The 20550-nt window shown below is 39.3% G+C and overlaps 1 protein-coding gene across 1 annotated transcript; it reads left to right on the top strand.

The window, feature by feature from the left end:
- The first annotated feature begins 6067 nt into the window (after positions 1-6067).
- On the top strand, positions 6068-8590 carry LOC115172945 (complement component C1q receptor). The gene has a single exon (XM_029730838.1). The coding sequence runs from the start codon at positions 6751-6753 to the stop codon at positions 8491-8493; it is 1743 nt and encodes a 580-aa protein (XP_029586698.1). The 5' UTR covers positions 6068-6750; the 3' UTR covers positions 8494-8590.
- Positions 8591-20550: the final 11960 nt, after the last annotated feature.

Raw genomic sequence — 20550 nt, 5'->3', positions numbered from 1 at the left:
GAGCTAGAGAGGATACCATTTAGTGAGCTAGAGGGGATACCATTTAAAGTGAGCAAGAGAGGATACCATTTAATGTCAGCTAGAGAGGATACCATTTAATGTCAGCTAGAGAGGATACCATTTAATGTCAGCTAGAGAGGATACCATTTAAAGTGAGCAAGAGAGGATACCATTTAAAGTGAGCAAGAGAGGATACAATTTAGTGAGCTAGAGGGGATACCATTTAATGTCAGCTAGAGAGGATACCATTTAAAGTGAGCTAGAGAGGATACCATTTAAAGTGAGCTAGAGAAGATACCATTTAAAGTGAGCTAGAGGGGATACCATTTAATGTGAGCTATAGAGGATACCCTTTAAAGTGAGCTAGAGAAGATACCATTTAAAGTGAGCTAGAGAAGATACCATTTAAAGTGAGCTAGAGGGGATACCATTTAATGTGAGCTATAGAGGATGCCCTTTAAAGTGAGCTAGAGAAGATACCATTTAATGTGAGCTAGAGAGGATACCATTTAAAGTGAGCAAGAGAGGATGCAATTTAGTGAGCTAGAGGGGATACCATTTAATGTCAGCTATAGAGGATACCCTTTAAAGTGAGCTAGAGAAGACACCATTTAAAGTGAGCTAGAGGGGATACCATTTAATGTGAGCTAGAGAGGATACCATTTAATGTCAGCTAGAGAGGATACCATTTAATGTCAGCTAGAGAGGATACCATTTAAAGTGAGCTAGAGAGGATACCATTTAAAGTGAGCTAGAGGGGATACCATTTAAAGTGAGCTAGAGAGGATACCATTTAAAGTGAGCAAGAGAGGATACCATTTAGTGAGCTAGAGAGGATACCATTTAATGTGAGCTAGAGAGGATACCATTTAAAGTGAGCTAGAGAGGATACCATTTAGTGAGCTAGAGAGGATACCATTTAATGTGAGCAAGAGAGGATACCATTTAAAGTGAGCTAGAGAGGATACCATTTAAAGTGAGCTAGAGGGGATACCATTTAAAGTGAGCTAGAGAGGATACCATTTAAAGTGAGCTAGAGAGGATACCATTTAATGTCAGCTAGAGAGGATACCATTTAAAGTGAGCTAGAGAGGATACCATTTAGTGAGCTAGAGGGGATACCATTTAAAGTGAGCTAGAGAGGATACCATTTAAAGTGAGCAAGAGAGGATACCATTTAGTGAGCTAGAGGGGATACCATTTAAAGTGAGCTAGAGAGGATACCATTTAATGTGAGCAAGAGAAGATACCATTTAAAGTGAGCTAGAGAAGATAACATTTAAAGTGAGCTAGAGAGGATACCATTTAATGTGAGCTAGAGAGGATACCATTTAAAGTGATGCATGACCACTTAACTTGCCGGGGACTAAAAATACCTAGAAATCCAAAGGTCATCTTCAAGCTTAACTACAGTGAGCTGGTTGCAAAGCTTAAACAAAACATAGAGAGCTGGAGAATATTGCCTCTTTCTATGATGGGGCGCATTAATGCCGTAAAAATGGTTTCTCTTCCCAGGTTCCTTTATCTTTGCCAGAATCTTCCAATTTTTCTTACCTTTTCATTTTTTAAGACATTGGACTCGACAAACTTGCCATTTGTCTGGGGTTACAAAAACCATCGTATTTGTAAAACCTACTTGCAAAAGCCCAAGGAAAGTGGCGGCTTAGGCCTACCCGTCTTTAAGCATTACTACTGGGCTGCAAATGTCAGGGCAACTGGGTTTCCCTGATAAGTTGGACATGGTTGCCCCACTGTGGCTAAATATGGAAGTCAAGTCTGTAATCAATTCAATCTCTCCCATTTACATTTTTTTCTCCGTTATTTACAAGTCAGACACTATATCAAAGGGCTAATTAAAAATGTTGATACCCTCCTGTATAACATTTGTTTTATGATTCGCTACAGCGCCCTCCCAACTCAAAACACCCCATCTCACAGTTTGTCTCCTTTTTCTCCAACGATACAGAGGCCTCTACTTGTCATCTCAAGAACACCTGGGGTAAAGAGTTAAATATTGAGATCTCAGAGCCCTGTCTAGAATTCCCTTTTGTTCCTTCAATGCCAGATATCAATTGATACAATACAAAGTCATGCATATACTTCATTTCTCCAAAACCAAATGAAACATAATTAATCCCCAGGTATCCCCACTTTGTGGCTCTGCCTCCTACTTAATAATTTTTGGAGGAACATCTTTTGATTGGTATTCAAAGGTATATGAGAGGGCCACCAGTTGTTATTGACAAAAAGACACACACCCCTACCCCTTGTCTTACCAAATGTAGCATCTCTGTTTTGCTAGTGCATGGAAAATCCCACCAGCTCTATATTTTCTGTGTCGTCGTTCAGCCACGACTCGGTGAAACATAAGATATTACAATTCTTAATGTCCCTTTGGTAGGATAATCGTAATCGTAGGTCATCAATTTTATTTTCCAATGATTGCATGTTTATTTTCCAATGATTGTATATTGCATGTTGCATGTTAGCAAGTAGAACGGAAGACAGTGGCAGTTTACTCGCTCGCCTACGAATTCTCAGAAGGCAGCCCGATCTGCATCCTATTTTCCTCGTCTTTTCTTCACGCAAATGACATGGATTTGGGCCTGTTCCCGGGAGAGCATATATCCTTCTCGTCGGACTCGTTAAAGGAAAAAGGTTTTTCCAGTTCGTGGTGAGAAGTTATTTTCGTCATAAGAGATGGTAACAGCAACATTATGTACAAAATAAGTTACAAACAATGCAAAAAAAACTAACAAAATAGCACAATTGGTCAGGGGCATGTAAAATGTCAGCCATCCTCTTCAGCGCCATCTTGTGGCACACCTTGTGTGTTAGTGGCGGACGGCTGGCTTGGGTCTCCAATCTTTTCCGTTGTCTGTTGTCATCCACAACACCCTCGTGCAGGTACTACCTTCTTCATCTTCTCTGCGTCCTAAAGCAGGATAAGTGGAGAAAAGAGAACGAGAGGGGGTAAAAAGAGGCAGGGATGTTAAACTGTACAGGCCGTGCTGGGAGTCATGATTCCTGTGCTGAAGGGCAAGTGGGCAGGCATTGCCACAGACACCTACGGCGTAACGTTATATGGGCTTCTGTTGTTAAGTTAAAACCTCTCTGGGAAATGTGGGATGTTAGCGTCCCACCCCGCCTATCAGCCAGTGAAATAGCAGAACGCCAAATTCAAAACAAGAAAAATCTCATAATTCAAATTTATCACACATACAAGTATTATACACCATTTGAAAGATAGACTTCTCGTTAATCCAACCACAGTGTCCGATTTCAAAAAGGCTTTACAGTGAAAGCATACCATTAGATTATGTTAGGACAGCACCTAGGCAAGAAAAACCACACAGCCATTTTCCAAGCAAGGAGAGGTGTCACAAAAACCAGAAATACAGCTAAAATGAATCACTAACCTTTGATGATCTTCATTAGATGGCACTCATAGGACTTCATGTTACACAATGCATGTATGTTTTGCTCGATAAAGTTCATATTTATATCCAAAAACCTCATTTTACATTGGCGTGTAATGTTCAGAAATGTTTCGCCTCCAAAACTCCGGTGAATCAGCACATCAATTTACAGAAATACTCATCATAAACTTAAAAAGATACAAGTGTTATGCACAGAATTATAGATCAACTTCTCCTTAATGCAACCGCTGTGTCAGATTTAAAAAAAGCTTTATGGTGAAAGCACACTTTGCAATAATCTGAGTACAGACTCAGTCACCAAAACAAGCCATACAGATAACCGCCATGTTGTGGAGTCAACAAAAGTCAGAAATAGCATTATAAATATTCACTTACCTTTGATGATCTTCATCGGAATGCACTCGCAGGAATCCCAGTTCCACAATAAACGTTCGTTTTGTTCGATAAAGTTCATCTTTATGTCCAAATACCTCCGTTTTGTTTGCGCGTTTAGGCCAGCATTCCAAATTCACTAAGCGTGCGAGTTTAGTCCAGACGAAAAGTCTAAATAGTTACATTACAGTTCGTAGAAACATGTCAAACGATGTATAGAATCCATCTTAGGATGTTTTTATCATAAATATTCAATAATATTCCATACCGGACAATTCCTTTGTCTTTAGAATTGAAAGGAAAGGCAGCTCGCTCTCACGGCCGCGCACATGACTGAGCTCATGCCAATTTTCCAGACACCTGATACAATCAGCTCTTATTCTCTCCCCATTCACAGTAGAAGCCTGAAACAACGTTCTAAAGACTGTTGACGTCTAGTGGAAGCCTTAGGAAGTGCAATATGACCCCACAGACACCGTATATTGGAGAGGCAATCACTTGAAAAACTACAAACCTCAGATTTCCCACTTCCTGGTTGGATTTTTCTCAGGTTTTTGCCGGCCATATCAGTTCTGTTATACTCACAGACATCATTCGAACAGTTTTAGAAACTTCAGAGTGTTTTCTATCCAAGCATATTGTAGCTTTTGGGCCTGAGTAGCAGGCATTTTACTTTGGGCATGCTTTTCATCCAAGCTACTCAATACTGCCCCCCTTTCCCAGAGAAGTTAAACTACCTCTGCAACTACTTCTTGCCGTAGTTGAGGAAGACCTTGTTTCCAAAACATTGTGTTTCACTTTGAGGACACTATCTATGAGTGGCTATGGCCCTTAGTTTAAGTAGATGGTCAACATGGGCTATATACACACCTACAGCCTCTATTTTCGGCTGCCGTTAAGGTGGTGCTAGTGTCATCACGTCATCACAAACCCATGACGCATTCGACATCGCTGCTGACTTTAAAGGCAATTCGAGACTGACTGATCTACAAATCACTTTGCATCATAAATAACCACTCAATATTTTTGTTTAGATCAATCAGTCAGTCACAATTTATTCAAGATACATCACGGCTTTGACGCTCTCGAACATGTTCACAGTTTGCCTAAAACTGGGGATTAGTGCAGTATCAATGAGATAATAAGATACATTTAATAATAAGAGATAAGAGCTTAATATTATATCTATTGTATGAACTATACAGCCAACATACAACTCAAACTTTGGCATAAAAGCAACTACATGTCCTCATCGCATCTTTTAATGTGGGTTGATGTTAGTCTTTCAAAAATAGAAGCCTATTTACAGAACATTTGGAATTGATGTGGACTGTTTACAGGCAGCACAGTCACATTCATGCCCGTTTTTTTAAAATGTATTTTTTAAAGAAAAAACGATTGTGGACAGTGAGACTCATTGGACTGCACTGTGGAGCCGGAGTTGACGAGTAGGTGAAGGGGCCTCTTGTGCCATTTCCTGCAATTGAAGTTGTACCACTTCCATTCTTTAAACAAACACAGGAAGTGCTCTGCAGCCACATTTATTTACATACCACAGGAACTAAAGAACAATTCACTGACCCTGCTCAAGATCACTCCAATGGTACACTCTTAGAAAAAAAATGGTTGTTTCCAGGTAGAACTCTTTAGGTTCCAAGTAGAACCGTTTTGGGTTCCATGTACAACCCTTTCCACAGAGAGTTCTACATGTAACCCAAAATGGTTCTACCCGGAACCAAAAAGGGTTTTTACCTGGAACCAAAAATGTCCTCCATTGGGGTCAGCCAAAGAACCCATTTGGGACCCTTTTCATTAAGAGTATAGTAGCTACCTCAACGACTATAATAAAGGACACACCTATGGGAATCGGTTCAAATATCAGCATTTACTTTTCTCAACCACATAAAATAATGGACACATAACAATAACAAGACAGCTAATACCACTAACATTATAGAACAAAATCACATCTGTCAGTGGTTGGTTTTAATCTGTTATTCAAGTATAACAAAAACAGAAATGCCATCCTGTCTGCGAAGGGTAAAAACAGCGTTTAAGATGGTGGTGAGACTGTCTGAGCTTCCACCAGTAGCCTTCAATAATTGCCTGACAGTATGGCCCCTTGCTGTACTTACACAACCTGACCCATGAACCTGCATGGGTGTGAACTTCCTAGCATCTCTTCCCCATCCTGTCTATCTATTGTTTTAGAAATGAACTATTGTGCTTTTTCCGGGCTTTCATTTCAGCAGAGGTTTTAAATGAGTTAGAAAAGGTTGTCTGGAAAGGGCTCAGTTCTCTTTCACAAATTGGAACCTATATTTTCATTTTTATTATTGCTTTTTGGGAAGCCATTTTTGTCTGTCCATTTAGAATGTAAATTAAGGCTTATTTCTCTTAACTTAAATGAGATTAGTCGTTTCACATAACTAAATTAATAACCAAATCAACAACTATAGACTATCGAAAATGAAATAAATGTAATATGACAAATTATTACAAACAAATCGTTATTTTCATATGAATTAATACATCGGGAAATTATTAAATGCGCAGGTTTTTGCGCTTTCATTTTTTTTTGCATTATTTGATGCAGTTCGATTATAGTTGTTTTTTTCAGCTGGAAGATGACGTTACGTTTACTCAGCACGGGAGCCATCTGGATTACAAGTCAAAACAATGACGGTGCTGCTATTGTTTTGGTTTTCCACAACGGAACTTGCTTCAGCAGGAGACAAAAAACAACTGAGGAAAAAAAAAATCCGTCTTAGGTTTATATAGAAAACAGGATGTAGGAGCTTGAATGTACAATTCAAAGTCGCAACACTTTGTACTTTGGCAGGGAATAGAGTGCCTCATTTGTCATCCGTTTGCCAATAAGGCATAAATGTAGCATATAAAATATTTCAATCAATGGTTGTTGTTGGACTATGTGGGAATGATGCTTTTGCTACTTTTACTGCAAATCTCTGTCTGGGGAGCCATTGGAGCAGACACTGGCGGAGAAGTAACCGTGTGCACATCCAATGCCTGTTTCACTTTTCATATGGAGAGAGTCAGCTTCGAAGACGCTCGTATGAAATGTGTAGATAACGGGGGTTACTTGGTAACAACTAAAGACAAAGCTGAGGAAGCAGAGCTTCAATCAATCTTTACACAGATCGACTTAAGGCATCGCAATTTGGACTACAAATGTTGGATCGGACTGCAATTACATAAGGGGGACTGCATTATAACTGGCTTGCGTCTCAGAGGTTTTAAGTGGATATCTGGAAGTGAAAATTCCGAATATTCCAACTGGGAAAAGGAACCTCGCAGCACCTGCACAGAAGAGCGTTGCGTATTGGTATACTATTCATTATTTGGTCGCAATGAATTAAAATGGACGGATGGATCTTGCAAAGAAAAGGCTTTTTACGCGTGCAAATTCTACTTCAAAGGAATGTGTAAACCTTTGTTGTTGGCAGGAGGGGAGCAAGTGATTTACAAGCTCCCATTCTCAGAAAATCCATTAAATGGGGATAACAACTTGACTGCGTTTCCATTTGGAACATATGCTGAAATAAGATGTAATGGCAATGACCACTTTTCTATTTGTAAATTAACGGATGGTGTCTATGGCTGGACTGACCCCGGTCCGTTTTGCGCCGCGGATAAACAGAGTTGTGGCTATAAAAACGGTGGATGTGATCATGTGTGCTTTGATAGCGAAACCGGTGCTATTCGTTGTGGATGCAAGGACGGTTATGTGTTAGGACAGGACAGAGTATCTTGTGACTTAATGGAATATTGTCACAGTTCTCCATGTCAATACCAGTGCATAACAGGAACAACGGGGTTCTCCTGCGTATGCCCAAGCGGCTTCCAATTGGATAAAGACCAATTTGGTTGTATCGATGTTGATGAATGCCAAATGAATGTCTGCGACGGTGATCGTTGCATCAATACCCAAGGTAGTTACACATGTAAGTGCAATAAAGGCTACACAATGGTTGAGGGCAAATGCCACGATATAGACGAGTGCACTGAAACGAGATGTCCACAAATATGTCTTAACTCTGAAGGATCCTTCTCCTGCCATTGCATCGCAGGGTTCACTGTGTCCGAGGACGGTCATACTTGTATAGATATAGACGAATGCCTCAGTAATCGATGCGAGGACAAATGCACTAATACCATTGGTAGTTTCAGGTGTTCTTGCCATCAGCACTTCCGGTTACACCCTAATGGAATCACCTGCATTCGAGATGTGACTGTTGTCTCCACTGCTGAGACGTCAAATGTTTATAGAGACAACGACCAACACGACAAGATCATTGACACTATAACCATATCTAAGGTTAAATTACAAAACGAGCCTCAGTTCACCGACGGACCACCTCAAGACACTATTACGCACGACATTACGCGCGAGGAGCCATCCAGCAAAACCACTGGAACGAGTTGGCTTACGCAGAATGGCTCTTTTTTCAGCTCGTGGTTGTTTATTTGCATGATTGCTTCTCTTGTTCCACTACTTCTTCTAATTGCAGTAACCTCTGGTATTGTCATGTTTCGATGTAGTCGTTCAAAAAGAGAAGCGAGGAAGAAAATCGCCACTGCTGACAGTTATTGTTGGGTGGCTTCTGGTATAGAGACTCAGTTAGAAAAATTTGACGGGTCACTTGAAAGCACGGCGTGAAATAGTGTCAACTCGGGAATGTAAAAACAATATAATTCTGACATTGCATTATCTACGAAGTTATAAATAAAACGGGTTAATAAAATAACTTTTTTTTAAAATTATGTCTGATATCCTTGACTGTGCTTCAAAAAAGCACATGTTTTATATGATTATTCATAAATACAATCGTATGTAATCATCATAACAACCTGGTCTCAGAGTATTTCCCAATATTCTGTAAGTACATAAATCAGAGAAACTCCATTTAGTATGATATGTTTCATATGGTCTGTATTAATTTGTGGATGTTAATCATCCATTTTGTATGAGATGTTATGAATTACAATTCCTATGATATGAATTACAATTCCTATGATATGTTACGAATTTGCAAAACATACAATATGTTATGAATTTGAAAAACGTACAATATGTTATGAATTTCAAAAACCTACAATATCTTACAAATTTGCAAAAGTATGATATGTTATGAATTCCAACTTGCAACGGCTAAAGTTAGTGGCTCAGTGGTCTAAAACACTACATCTCAGTGCAAGAGGCGTCACTGCAGTAGCTGTTGGAATCCAGTCTGCATCACATCCGGCCGTGATTGGGAGTCCCATAGGGCGCGATCTGGGTTAGGCCAGGGTAGGCTGTCATTGTAAATAAGAATTTGTTCTTAAAACTGACTTGCCTAATTAAATAAAAAAGCTAGGTGGCTAACGCTAGCAAGAGGGTTAGGTTAAAGGGTTAGGGTTAGCTAACATACTTAGTAGTTGCAATGTAGCTAAAAAAAAGTTGTAAATAGTTGAAAAGTTGCTAATTAGCAAAAATGCCAGAGTTGTCCATCATGAGATTTGAACAAGCAACCATTGGGTTGCTAGACATTTACGTTATACACCCACCCATCAACCACGACCAGACCAACCACTCCCCTTTTCTTTTGTTGCCTTAAGTAACTTTCTGTCTTGTGTAACTATACTAAACATAACATGTCATACCAATTTGACTGACCCAGATTTACATTTACGACGTTACGTCTAGTCTATGAGACCAGGCTAGTCATAAGAATTGCTTCATGTTCACAGATGGCATGTTATTCATTACATCTGAAATGTTTGGTAGGCCTAATTTACTTGAATACTTCAAGTCTTCAATTTACTTGAAATTATATGATACAATGTTGTATTTGAGCAATAAGGCGTGGGAGGGGGGGGGGGTGTGGTATATGGCCAATATACCATGGCTAAGAGCTGTACTTATGCACAACGTGGTATATTGGCCATATACCACAAACACCCGAGGTGCCTTATTGCTATTATAAACTGGTTACCAATGTAATTATAGCAGTAAAAATAAAAATGTTTTGTCATTCCCCTGGTATACTATCTGATATAGTACGGCTTTCAGACAATCAGCATTCAGGGCTCAAACCATCCAGTTTATAATATTCTATATTAATATTATAATATGATATTACACTGACACATTTTAATAAAGTAGGCATATCAATGAATGATTAGAATTATATTAATGCTAAAATATGAATACAAATAAACAAAAAACGCCTTGTGTGCCAAAGGTCAATGCCAGTGGCAGTGAGCCACGCGTGATAAGTTCTGCCTTCAATATTTGAGGAAGTGAAGTCACTTGGAATCTGCAATTGACAATAAATAATAACTCCAAAAGTTAAATAAAAACATTGAATTGAATTCAAGGCACACTTAAACCGTGCTGATGTCTTCACTATTATTCTACAATGTAGAAAGTAGTAAAAATAAAAAAAAAACCTTGAATGAGTAGGTGTGTCCAAACTTTTGACTGGTACTGTATATATAGATCAACTCAGTATCCGCTTGGTACTCAACATTAAGGAGATAATGTAGATTGGGAGAAAGGCTCTGCAATAGGCTAGCATCCTGTTTAAGCTGTGCACTTGTACATCAAGCTGCCTCATGCTACAGAAACAGGAGATAAGGCAGGAGCCTATGAGCCGCTCCCACAAGCCAAGGCTACTTACTAGCATACCTATGCTAACTACGGCCCCTGCTACATTGTTTACAATGAAATTATGTCCATTTACTTTGATGATTTGACTTCCTAAAAACAGCAGTGTGCCTGACTGCTTAGCTACAGAATATGTGATGCTCCATAACATTGCCAATTAACTAACCTGTTCTTGGCAATACTTTCTTCGTTCTCTATTCAGTGAAAAGTCTATGTTATAAATGTCCGTGTCCAGTTGCAGGTGGACACGGACGTTAGCCAAAAAACTACGAATATTTAGAAAGATATTAAATCCACATTTTGTATTGAGTAAGAAATGCCGCTTGCATGTGTGTAGATCTCTGTTTCGGTCACACTGTGTGACTGTTACCACAGCCACAAAATGGCTATATTGGCTATATCGTAAATATGCATGAAAAAAAAATGTTTTAAAAGTTTTGGGGTCTTAATTTAAGGTAAGGCATAAGGTTAGCAGTGTAGTTAAGGTAAGGTTTTAAAATAACACACAGTACCAGTCAAATGTTTGGACATACCTAACTTGATGGAGTGCTGCATCAGATGACCTGGCCTTCACAATCACCCAACCTCAACCCAATTTAGATGGTCTGAGATGAGTTGGACCACAGAGTGAAGGAAAAGCAGCCAACAAGTGCTCAGCATATGTGGGAACTCATTAAAGACTGTTTAAAAAGCATTCCAGGTGAAGCTGGTTGAGAGAATGCCAAGAGTGTGCAAAGCTGTCATCAAGGATAAGGGTGGCTACTTTGAAGAATCTAAAATCTAAAATCTATTTTTCTTATTTGCGTAATACATGATTCCATATGTGTTATTTCATAGTTTTGATGTCTTCACTATTATTCTACAATGTAGAAAATTTTAAAAATGAAGAAAAACCCTTGAATGAGTAGGTGTGTCAAAACTTTTGACTGGTACTGTAGGTAGGCTAACTTACAGTTGAAGTTGGAAGTTTAAATACCCTTAGGTTGGAGTCATTAAAACTCGTTTTTCAACCACTCCACAAATGTCTTGTTAACAAACTATAGTTTTGGCAAGTCGGTTAGGACATCTACTTTGTCCATGGTGCTTGCCTACGGAGCTGTGAGGGGAACGGCACCTCCGTACCTTCAGGCTCTGATCAGGCCCTACACCCAAACAAGGGCACTGCGTTCATCCACCTCTGGCCTGCTCGCCTTCCTACCTCTGAGGAAGCACAGTTCCCGCTCAACCCAGTCAAAACTGTTCGCTGCTCTGGCACCCCAACGGTGGAACAAGCTCCCTCACGACGCCAGGACAGCGGAGTCAATCACCACCTTCCGGAGACACCTGAAACCCCACCTCTTTAAGGAATACCTGGGATAGGATAAAGTAATCCTAACCCCCCCCTAAAAGATTTAGATGCACTATTGTAAAGTGGTTGTTCCACTGGATATCATAAGGTGAATGCACCAATTTGTAAGTCGCTCTGGATAAGAGCGTCTGCTAAATGACTTAAATGTAATGTAAATGTTGTACATGACACAAGCAATTTTTCCAACAATTGTTTACAGACAGATTATTTCACTTATAATTCAATGTATCACAATTCCAGTGGGTCAGAAGTTTACATACAGTAAGTTGACTGTGTCTTTAAACAGCTTGTAAAATTCCAGAAAATGATGTCATGGCTTTAGAAGCTTCTGATAAATTATGTTAATTAGCCTGAGTCAATTGGAGGTGTACCTGTGGATGTATTTCAAGGCCTACCTTCAAACTCAGTGCCTCTTTGCTTGACATCATGGGAAAATCAAAAGAAATCAACCAATACCTCAGAAATAAAATTGTAGACCTCCACAAGTCTGGTTCATCCTTGGGAGCAATTTCCAATCTCCTGAAGGCACCACGTTCATCTGTACAAACAATAGTACGCTAGTATAAACACCATGGGACCACGCAGCCGTCATACCGCTCAGGAAGGAGACGGGTTCTGTCTCCTAGAGATTAACGTACTTTGGTGCGTAAAATGCAAATCAATCCCAGAACAACAGCAAAGGACCTTGTGAAGATGCTGGAGGAAACAGGTACAAAAGTATCTATATCCACAGTAAAACGAGTCCTGTATCGACATAACCTGCTCCAAAACCGCCTTAAAAAAGCCAGACTACGGTTTGCAACTGCACATGGGGACAAAGATCGTACTTTTTGGAGAAATGTCCTCTGGTCTGATGAAACAAAAATAGATCTGTTTGGCCATAATGACCATCATTATGTTTGGAGGAAAACGGGGGATGCTTGCAAGCCGAAGAACACCATCCCAACCGTGAAGCACGGGGGTGGCAGCATCATGTTGTGGGGGTGCTTTGCTGCAGGAGGGACTGGTGCACTTCACAAAATAGATGGCATAATGAGGTAGGAAAATTATGTGGATATATTGAAGCAACATCTCAAGACATCAGTCAGGAAGTTAAAGCTTGGTCGCAAATGGGTCTTCCAAATGGACAATGACCCCAAGCATACTTCCAAAGTTGTGGCAAAATGGCTTAAGGACAACAAAGTCAAGGTATTGAAGTGGCTATCACAAAGCCCTGACCTCAATCCTATAGAACATGTGTGGGCAGCACTGAAAAAGTGTGTGCGAGCAAGGAGGCCTACAAACCTGACTCCGTTACACCAGCTCTGTCAGGACGAATGGGTCAAAATTCACCCAACTTATTGTGGGAAGCTTGTGGAAGGCTACCCGAAACATTTGACCCAAGTTAAACAATTTAAAGGCAATGCTACCAAATACTAATTGGGTGTATGTTAACTTCTGACCCACTGGGAATGTGATGAAAGAAATAAAATCTGAAATAAATAATTCACTCTACTATTATTCTGACATTTCACATTCTTAAAATAAAGTGGTGATCTTAACTGACCTAAGACAGGGAATTTTTACTAGGAATAAATGTCAGGAATTGTGAAAAACTGAGTTTAAATGTATTTGGCTAAGGTGTATGTAAACTTCTGACTTCAACTGTAAATCCTCCTAGCTAGCTGACTAACGTTAGCTAGATATTAGCTGGCTCCTGAATGAGTAATGAGGTGTAGTGAGTAACTACCTCTTCCTAACTGAGGTCTTTACTTTGCAACTTCAACGTAAACATGTAGAAAACTGATTTGTTTCCTATAGCTTTAGGTACTATGTGCTACACTCCAATTTTTAATTAGCTAGTTGATTCAGCAGCACCAATTATGATTTAACTTTTGTATGGTAATGATGAAACCTTCAAAATAAAATCCCGCATTTCAACACATTGTAATTTAAATAACTGAATCAAAATATATTGCATTTTAGTCAGAACCCACTTTTATTGTGCTAAATAAACAATGCAATTAGTAATTGATTAATATATATATATATATATATATATATATATATATATATGTAGTTTTTTAAAAACATATAAGACCAATAATAAAAATACAATGTTGAGAATGTTGGGCGATAGAGAAAAACCTTACTACCTGTCTCAGCTAAAGTGGGGTGGAAAATACTTGGTAGGGTCTCTACAAATCAAGCATGAACCCGATGTCATGTTAGACCTGTGTTACCTTCCCGAGGAATGCTCCCCAAGGAGGAATGCTCCCCAAGGAGGAATGCTCCCCTAGGAGGAATGTTCCCCAAGGAGGAATGCTCCCCAAGGAGGAATGTTCCCCTAGGAGGAATGCTCCCCAAGGAGGAATGCTCCCCTAGGAGGAATGCTCCCCAAGGAGGAATGTTCCCCAAGGAGGAATGCTCCCCTAGGAGGAATGCTCCCCAAGGAGGAATGCTCCCCTAGGAGGAATGCTCCCCTAGGAGGAATGCTCCCCAAGGAGGAATGCTCCCCTAGGAGTAGGAGGAATGCTCCCCTAGGAGGAATGTTCCCCAAGAGTCTGTCCAATGATATTGATTTCAGCAGTGCCCACAGAGGAGATATGAATTCAGCTTTCTCCAAACTTCTTCTTCTTCTAGCAGCCCCTGTTTTAATTCGGAGATAAATATCTAATTCCCCCAAAATAGCCTTGAACACATTGAATAATCCTAAAAATTAAGATCTGTTGATATACCATCTGGTATTAGTAAAAAAGAAAAAACTCTTATTGGAATATACACACTCTCTGATGTGTGTTTATCAGTATAGGTGTTACATTGGAGCTAAAAATGAAAATCCACTAATATTTTCTTTGACCCATTAACAATTCTAACAGTATAGTGAGCTGTTTAATGATATTTCACCATTTTACAGTGTATTGACACCTCTGTAAGCCAAACTGAAACACTATCTGATAGGCTCAACCATCAGTATGGGTTTCACATTGTAGATAAAGAGGAAAATCAACCCAAATTGTCTTTGGCCCATTGGATGTGGCTTCTGCATTGGTTTTTGCTCTCATTTGGTCTATTACAACCCTGCTGTTCACTTGTGTATGAGAACCTCTAGTGGTAGACATTGGAACTGTTTCATTCGAAGTTGTCTTGTTTAGTCATTTGAAATTAGAACATAAAAAAACTCATTGGGGAATGAAAACCTTATAGAATATGTACGTCTCCCAGGTCATTATATATTTGGAACTGGGTGATCATAAAGGCATAATAACGTCATGAAACACTTTATACTGTATTGATGGAAATCATTTATCTTAATAAATATGTTAACAGTTTATCAATATGAATCAAGAAAAACGATAGGATGGTTGATCAATAAGAAGACACATCATTTTTAATCAAGCTATTCACTAATAATGCCAGTGACACAATGTTATTGACGCAAAATAAAGTGTAATTTAATTAAAATAGTGATTTGTTTCTCAGTAAGCCGTTGAAACACAAAGCAGAGGACAATGTTCAACGTTGTTAAATGTGCAGTATGTCCAATCAAACAAGAATACCTTGACAGAAGAAAACGGGGGTAAAAGCAAAAGTATCCAATTGACTGGAGCGTGTAGATCCAGCCATTTCACACGCACTGACGCAATCTCCCTCCGCCACTGTTGAAATCAATATCTTTGGACAGACTCGACAGAGCCTCCTAGGGGAACATTCGTCGACAATGTAGCCCAGTGGTCAGAGCGTTGGGCTGGTTCGAATCCCCGGGTTGACGAGGTAAAAATGTGTCGTTCTGCCCTTGAGTAAGGCTGTTCCCGTGGATGGGTTAAATGCGGAAGACACATTTATGTTGAAGGCATTCAGTTGGACAACTGACTGGGTATCATTCTTTCCCAGGCTGACACGACAGCTGTCGTCAGTCTTTTGACTGATAAAGCGTCGTAGCTACATGCTCAAAATGGTGAGTTGTTTGGTTAGCTATCTACACTCTTTTGCGAAATTTCGCTAGATAGCTATTTATTGATTTGATATGAGGCACGCTTGCTAGTAAACGTTAGTATTTATTGTGAGCAAAACTATGGGGGACATGCTTAATTATTTAGTTTTGTATAAATATAAGGACATTTTTTGTTAACAAAACTAAAATATGTAAACGCAACATGTAAAGTGTTGGTCCCATGTTTCATGAGCTGAAATAAAAGATACCAGAAATGTACCATATGCTCAAAAAGCTTATTTATCTCAAATTTGGTGCTCTAATGTGTTTACATCCCTGTTAATGAGAATTTCTCCTTTGCCAAGATAATCCATCCACCTGACAGGTGTGGCATATCAAGAAGCTGATTAAACAGCATGATCATTACACAGGTGCACCTGGTGCTGGGGACAAAACGCCACTCTAAAATGTGCATTTTTGTCACACACAATGCCACAGATGTCTCAAGTTTTGAGGGAGAGTCCAATTGGCATGCTGATTACAGGGATGTCCACCAGAGCTGTTTCCAGATAATTGAATGTTAATTTCTCTACCATAAGTCTCATCCAATGTGGTTTTAGAGAATTTGGCAGTACGTCCAACCGGCCTCAACTGGTAAAAGTGAAAAAGGTTCTTCATGGGGCCATCGCTACGAACAGATATGCACCTCAGTCCATCAGGTAAGGGGTTGTCCATTTTGCGGGCAATGGTAAAGTACTCAAGTAAAAATACTTTAAAGTACTACTTAAGTAATTTTGGGGTATCTGTACTTTACTTATACTCCACTCCATTCCTATAGAAAATATACATTTTCCCCGACATCCGAAAGTACTTTTTATATTTTGAATGCTTAGCAGGACAGGAAAATGGTCCAATTCACACATCCCAGGTTATCCCTACTGCCTCTGATATGGTGGACTCACTAAACAGACATGCATTATTTGTAAATTATGTCTGAGTGTTGGAGTATTCCCCTGGTTATCCGTAATTAAAATAAAAACAAAACAAGAATGGTGTCATCTGGTTTATTAATATAAGAAATGTTAAATTATTTATCCTTTTAATACTTATGCATATTTTAGCAATCACATTTACTTTTTTATACTTAAGTACATTTAAAACCAAATACTTAGACTTTTACTCAAGTAGTATTTTACTGGGTGATGTTCACTTTTAATTGAATAATTTTCTATTAAATGAAAATCATTTCATGTGCTTCAATAAGGTACTGAGTGAAGGGTCTGAATACTTATGTAAGTGTAATTTCATTATTTATTTTATTTATTTGCAAACATTTCTAAAAACCTTTTTCTGCTTTGTCATTATGGGGTATTGTGTGTAGGTTGAGGGGGGGTGACAATTTGATCAATTTTAGAATAAGGCTGTAACAAATTGTGGGAAAAGTCAAGGGGTCTGAATACTTCCCAAATGCACATTACATCCCTCCATTTTTACCATGATGTCTTACGAGGTTCCTGAACCTCCCTATTTGTAACATTCCTACTGATATTGCCCTAAAAATAAATACTTTACCCAAGAGTATAATGATATTTCCCATTGACATATCGTAGTTCTTCAGATCCCCTAACAATACAGTTTGCAGGTCCATCTGAACCATGTTATTATGACATGACATAACCATTCCTGGACCTGAATTCAAAAGCGAGCCACCGATGGACAGTACCAGAAAATATGCTTGCTTTATTGACTTTGTTTCCTTGTGGCAGTCTGCACAAGGCTGACTGTTCAATGCCCCCCATACACTGAGTGTACAAAACATTAGGAACACCTGTCTAATATTGCGTTGCACCCCCTTTTGCCCTCAGAATAGCCTCAATTTGTCAGGGCATGGACTACAAGGTGTCGAAAGCATTCCACGTAGATGCTGGCCCATGTTGACTCCAATGATTCGCACAGTTATGTCAAGTTGGCTGAATGTCCTTTGGGTGGTAGACTATCCTTGATACACATGGGAAACTGTTGAGCGTGGAAAAACCCAGCAGTGTTGCAGTTCTTGATACACTCAAACCGGTATGACTGGCACCTACTTTCCATGCCCCATTCAAAGGCACTTAAATCTTTTGTCTTGCCCATTCACCCTCTGAATGGCACACAAGCCATTTCTCAGTCGTCTCAAGGCTTAAACATCCTTCCTGTCTCCTCCTCTACTTCTACCCTGATTTGAAATGGATTTAACAGGTGACATCAATAAGGGATCCTAATGTTCACCTTGTCAGTCTGTCATGGAAAGAACAGAAGTTCGTAAATGTTTTGTACATTTTATTTTTGTAACAAGTATTTTATATAATAGCTTAAATTGAAACTAATGGAATGATGTGTCAATTGTTGTTTCATACGTCTGTTCATAGACCCGATGCCAAGGCATTTGGACATCAAAGACCTGTTCCCAACTAACTTTAATTTTATATGGCATTGTTTTCAAACCTTTTGACTTTAAGTAAAACTAATACATGTATTTATTTATACTAATCATTTTCAGCCATTTATGATTTTTAATGGACTAATTATTTAATTTCTTGTCTCGCAATTTTGTGGCTGCGATGAGTTGGTTATAATTTGGTATTGAGCATACACCTCCATACACTGCTATATTACAGATTGGGACTCTAAAATATCCAAACTTTAAAATTGCCATGTGGTCTCCAGATGGTCAAGCATGATTCATCACTCCAGCTCGAGTCCAATGGCGGCGAGTTTTACACCACTCCAGCCGACACTTGGCATTGCGCATGGTGATCTCAGCCATGGAAACCCATTTCATGAAGCTCTCGACTAACAGTTATTGTGCTGATGTTAATTCCAGAGGCAGTTTGGAACTCGATAGTGTTGCAACCGAGGACAGATGATTTTTACACACAATGCATTTCAGCGGTCCTGTTCTGTGAGCTTGTGTGGCCGACCACTTTGCTGCTGAGCCGTTGTTGCTCCTAGACGTTTCCACTTCACAATAACAGCACTTACAGTTGACCGGGCAGCTCTAGCTGGGCAGAAATTTGACAAATTGACTTGTTGGATAGGTGGCATCCTATGACAGTGCCACGTTGAAAGTCACTGAGCTCTTCAGTACGGGCCATTCTACTGCCAATGTTTGTCTATGGAGATTGCATGGCGGTGTGCTCGATTTTATACACCTGTCAGCAACGGGTGTGGCTGAAATAGCCGAATTCACTAAAAAGTGTTGTCCACATACTTTTGTGTGACTATATAGTGTATCTTCCTTTTTAAGTATCCTGTCTAATCGTGATGAATAATGTAGGACCTTTTTAGTCTATGAGCAATACATTTTTCCAATATTTGAGTCGTAAAAATGAAGGGTGAGGGGCTTAATTTTTTGGGGGGAGAGACTGGGTCTTTGTATTGCCCCCCTGGGGGGGAGAGACTGGGTCTTTGTATTGCCCCCCCTGGGAATACCATCAAGACCAGGGATTTTCCCCGCCTGACAGGACTCAATTGCCAAACAGTTTGTCGTGTAATTAGCAAGATTTTTTGGGGGAGAAGGATATCATCGTCAAATGATTTTGACGGAATTTGACATGAGAACATTTTGTAAAAAATATTTTATTTCCTCATTCAAAATCTCTGTTGGTGAAATAAGGATTTCTCCATTTGTAACTTTTTTTTTTGTAGGTTCTTTATGGTTGCATTTCTATATTGAAGGTTTAAGAAAAACTTTTGCTGTTCTCTATCATAAAGTCTTATGAATTCCTTAATTTGTGTCATGAAAGTGGTGTCAGTGAATAAAACCCTGCTTACATTTTAAAATATCCCTGTCCTCATGGAAAGCCTGTCATAGTTATATGGAGGAATATAAATTGATGATCTGATCGCATTCGATCCTCCAATCAATACCTTTTTCACATTTAGCACCACCGAAAAGGGTACCAGAAAATAATAAACCCAATTAGCTTGATTAAGCCTCCATGTACTGTATATCTTACGATTTTAAGCCTCCACATATCCGTCAATTCCAACATGTCCATAATATTTTTGTAATCCCTGAGTGACAGTTGGTACACTCAAACAATTAGGGGTTCAACAAGGTCTTTTTTTTAAGATCCTCAAAGTTCTTTGAAGAACATTAGGGTTCTTGTCACTGAAAATGGCACCCGAAAGGTTATTCCAAGAACCCCATAGGAGATGGGGTAAGGGTTAGGAACCACCTTTGTTGGTGGGGGTTCCTGCAGGAACCCAACTGCCCAACTGAAACATTTGGATTTGAAAGGACAGCAGTTGCAACCACTTAACTGAAAAATCTAAAATATCTCCAATTTAAGGTAAGGAATTGATAGATGTTTTAAGATGATAACATCTATCTTTTCATATTTGCGCAAATCTGTCTAAAACAGAAAATAGACACAATTCAATGAATATCAATCAACAAAGAGGTAAGAATATAAGAATACTGTATGTTGAAGGCGCAAATAACTGAACTGCTCAATTTTGTGTCTGTCTGCAGGTATACAGACAAGGAGGCATACAAAGGTATGTTATGCAGATCACATTTACCATCCTACTCCCTTACCTCTTCAATGACAATCCCATAGGCCTCTACATTATGGACAAGGTATGTGTATGAAAACCATAATCAACTTTTTTTTTTTCTCACCACAAAAACCTATTCTGAAGGCCAGCATCCCGGAGTCGCCTCTTCACTGTTGACGTTGAGACTGGTGTTTTGCGGGTACTATTTAATGAAGCTACCAGTTGAGGACTTGTGAGGCGTCTTGTTGCTCAAACTAGAAACTCT

This window comes from Salmo trutta, chromosome 33 (assembly GCF_901001165.1).
Source record: "Salmo trutta chromosome 33, fSalTru1.1, whole genome shotgun sequence".
Taxonomy (NCBI): domain Eukaryota; kingdom Metazoa; phylum Chordata; class Actinopteri; order Salmoniformes; family Salmonidae; genus Salmo; species Salmo trutta.
This window is presented reverse-complemented; position numbering and strand designations above follow the sequence as displayed.

Bases quoted from the DNA above. Each gene is read 5' to 3' on its own strand.
- LOC115172945 (XM_029730838.1), top strand. From the start codon at position 6,751: ATGATGCTTTTGCTACTTTTACTGCAAATCTCTGTCTGGGGAGCCATT.